Source organism: Crocuta crocuta, unplaced genomic scaffold, assembly GCF_008692635.1.
Source record: "Crocuta crocuta isolate KB4526 unplaced genomic scaffold, BGI_CrCroc_1.0 scaffold1544, whole genome shotgun sequence".
NCBI classification, from domain to species: domain Eukaryota; kingdom Metazoa; phylum Chordata; class Mammalia; order Carnivora; family Hyaenidae; genus Crocuta; species Crocuta crocuta.
In genome coordinates this window covers 76,136-80,072 of record NW_027530906.1, presented here as the reverse complement: position 1 = coordinate 80,072, position 3,937 = coordinate 76,136, and the positions used below count along the sequence as shown (strand labels likewise).

The 3,937-nt window shown below is 38.4% G+C and overlaps 1 protein-coding gene across 1 annotated transcript in view; it reads left to right on the top strand.

Moving 5' to 3' along the window:
* LOC144236057 (muscleblind-like protein 3) overlaps nt 1–3,937 on the top strand; it is a 59,958-nt gene that overhangs the window by 34,291 nt on the left and 21,730 nt on the right. Inside the window, 1 exon segment of the mRNA XM_077769663.1 lies at nt 1,073–1,237. Within this exon segment, the coding sequence (XP_077625789.1) occupies nt 1,073–1,237 (165 nt within the window).

Here is a 3,937-nt window from a genome sequence, read left to right as displayed (position 1 = left end):
TCCAATAAGCTCTTGCACTGTAAAAAAAAAAAAAAATAGCATTGTGAGAAAAAAAATTTGCTGGCAGTTGTGCTTGTCTTAAATGGATTATGGTGGACCTGGTAATGTGATTGAGAGAATCACTAGCATCTTTGTATAGTGCTCATGAGTTAAACAAATACAACAACAGGTCACATTTGATGATGTGATAAATCCCTGTCCAGTGACGTCCTCTGCTATCATGTAGTAGACACCGTAAGGAGCAGCCAGGTCAGCATGTAGGCAACACCAAAGACATATTTGATTGCCCAGGACTGACATCTTATCCTGTCTGGAAGTGCTTAAACACATCAATAAGACTTTGAAAGAGCTGAGACTCCAAAATACACTTTGGTCTCAATTACCCAAGTGATCTAGGACCATTGCTTCTGGAACCTGAAGAACAACATGAGTGCCAAGTATAAAGATTTCTTTTTTGATGAACACAACGTCAGGGGATTCCAGGATGTTTCTCACGTTGTATGGATTCAGGAAAAAGAACTTTAGAGCCAAAATTGTCCAGAATGATGGATCTAAAATGTGTAAGGTATATTTATGTGTATATAGTTATCTAACATTTTCCCTCCATTTTCTTGATTGCTTGTAGATGTAGATCCAAATCCCAAATCTTACTTAATTTCACAGGCATGATTTTATATCTCACATCAGGAAACTTTTATTTAAACCTGTCATGTTGTGATGGTATCCTAGTATTCCTGATATTTTATGTTTTGCACATAATTTAATGCATATCAAAGTAGGGCAGAGTAAAGTGCCTATGAGAATGAGTTCTGGAATCTGATTACCTGGGTTTTAGTTCTGATTTTGTCACATTTTTAACTGGGTGCATTTCTCTTAGTCTCCTCATCTGAAAGGTGAAGATTACAAGAGTGTCTATCGTAGAAGGTTGATATGATGACTAGATGAGCCAAGGATGTAAAATCCTCATACAGGAGCTCCCAGGGGCTTGGAGCTCCAAAAACTTGTTATTTTGTTGCCAGCTTTGTACAAATATCAGCCCGCATTCCTCAAACTCTTCATTATTCATTTGTAGGGTCGGTGTGCTAGAGAGAACTGCAAGTACCTCCACCCTCCTCCACACCTAAAAACGCAGCTGGAAATTAATGGACGGAACAATCTGATTCAACAGAAGACTGCCGCAGCCATGTTCGCCCAGCAAATGCAGTTTATGCTCCAGAATGCTCAGATGGCATCACTTGTAAGTCACAGCTATGTCTTGGAAAAACTGCATATATGCTTTTGTTTTGTTTTGTTTTGTTTTGTTTTAAGAATATAACTCTGCATCAGAATAACCTTGCCGGGCCTTCAGGAAGCTAGTTCCAGAAGGATTTAGGATGCCAGCTAATGTATTCATTGACACTATAAAGCAGTTGTGAACATGAAGGGAAACTTTGGGTGTGTTGGGTTTAAAACCTGGGTTGCATTTACCATAAATTTACCTTATAGAAGAATATGAATATTAATATTTTACGATGAGGAGGTTTGATGATTATTACAAGTAAACCGTTGAATTCTGGGTTATGAATTGAAATGGCCTTGCTCTTTGATGGTGGTTTTGTTCCTTTTTAATAGGCTTTCTACTTTGAAATAATTATAGATTTAAGGAAAAGTTGCAAAGACAGTACAGAGAGATATTACCCCTGACCCAGTGTCCCCCACTCCTGATTTCTTATGTTTTCATGGTATATGAAATGAAGAAAGCAACATTTTCCACATTACTGTGAACTAAACTCCAGAATTTATTCAGACTTTATTAGTCTTTCCATGAGTGTGTCGCATTTCTGTTCCAGTGTCGAATCCAGGGTACCACAGTGCATTTATTTAACTGCAGTCTCCCCTCTCTCACCTGCTCTGTGACCGTTTCTCGGTCTTTCCCTGTTTCCCATGACCTTGACATTCTTGAGGAATCCTGGCCAGGTATTTGATGGTGGCTTAACGTAACCCAGCCACAGAGTTTCCCTTTGCAGAAATTTAAAAGATTATGCTTTCATTCTAGACCAGTGTCTAGTGTTTTTGTGGATCAATGAGTTGAAACGGATCCTTTAAAAAGTGATTTTGTCCTATTGCAGTTTAGTCTGAGACCTTCCGGGAAGAATTGGGAACTGCCCCTCTTCTACTGAGCCCTTTCATGTCTCAAGTTTAGTTCAGTGGTGTCCCATTCCCTTAAACCATTATCTAGATACTAATTTGAAAGCATTATGTTGTCGTTATTTGTTACCCGTTTCATCAATGACTATGTAATAAACTCACTGAAAGCTGAAAGACATACATAATATTTGGATGTGACGAAAATGTGGGGTTAGGTTAACCTGGTCTCAGCAAAGCTGAGCCCTGATTCTCAGAATTCAAGGAAATCAGTGTCGAGAGGGCCCCTCTTGACTGGTACTTCTTTATAGATAGTTAACAAAACAGGTGGTGGGGGCATTGATGAGTCGCTACAATTTTGCATCACGATCCTCTTTTTCCAGAAGGTCCAGACAAATTTACGCAAAATTAGTAGATTTCATCTCCTATAATTATTAGTTTTCCAAAAACATTTGCTTTGGAATGCAGTGGTGATAAATTATATTGGTAAATTAGTTCCCAGAAGGTCATCAGTGAGCTCTCTCGAGCTCTTCTTTGACCTTTAGTAATACTTCATATTATTGAAGTCCTTCTCCAAACTTTTTCATTAGCTTTCACACACTAAAGTATTTCCATTTTTTGCTATTTCTTAAGGGGTAGGGAAGAGAATGTGTTCTAGATAGTGAGAATAGTATGAACAGAGCCACAGAGAAATGAACATATGTGGTAAGTCCAGAAAATGTGAGTAGAAGGGCAATAAAGCAATGGAGCTTTTCACCCACCGCTATTAGTACTCTTGGCCTCTTGTAGGATGTCCCAATTTCAGGCTGAGCAAAGAAGAGAGGCCCAATTGTATCACACACCTGAGCCCAGCATTTTCTATAGAGCGGGAGCATGTGGTTTTCTTTTATTTTTTCATAGGTCAAGGGACAGCAATGGGGGCATCAATCAAATGCCCTGTTTCAGGAAATCAGAGAGCAGGGTCTGGGATAAAGCAGGAGTAAAGGCAGAAGGCAGACTATTTATCTTCTATTCAGCCTCCAGGAGAGTCTTTCCATTCCCCATCTCAACCATTCATGCATTATTGATCATGCTGGCTCACCCTGGAGAATAGGGAGTGGCTTTTTTTAGAGTCCAGTGAGAGATCCATTGAGTTTTCCAGCCTCTTGTGCTTTCTAATTTGATTCTCCATGCTTTCTATAATAGAATACATTTCCCTTTTTTCTTCAATGAGGGGAATTTCAGATTTCAGGCTGCAGAATATGACTGATATGACTCACAGGAGTACAATTTATTTTATAGCATATTGTAAGATACAAAACCTTACTTAGAAGACCCCAGGGAACAATTGGAAATTGCTTTTCTACCTTGTAGATTATTTAACAATAGCTGTTGTGATGTGATAAACTGATAAAAGATTAATTTCTGCAGTTATTATGTATACAAAAAAACTAACCCCAAGATGATTGATATGATCCTATTTTGTGGTCTAGAAAGCTTTCTAGGCGTTTTGTAATTGCACTAGTGTGAGCAATTTTAAGTGACATTTGCCAGTCTGATTTGAAAGAAGTGTTCTTTATTATGGATCTTGATATTACTATAGAAATAATATATGATTTTACTTAATTTTTCGTGGACCTATGCTCCCCAAATATCTCTCTATCCTTTTGAACCCCCCACCACCCTGGTCATCTGATTCTTTTCCCTAAAATAGTCAAGCTTTTGTTTAAATTTCCAATGTCGATATTTTTTTTCCAGTCCTGGTATTTGTATGGTTGCATATTAAGACCCATTTGGCATCACTGGCTTGAACTTCAGGTCTTTCCACAAAGCA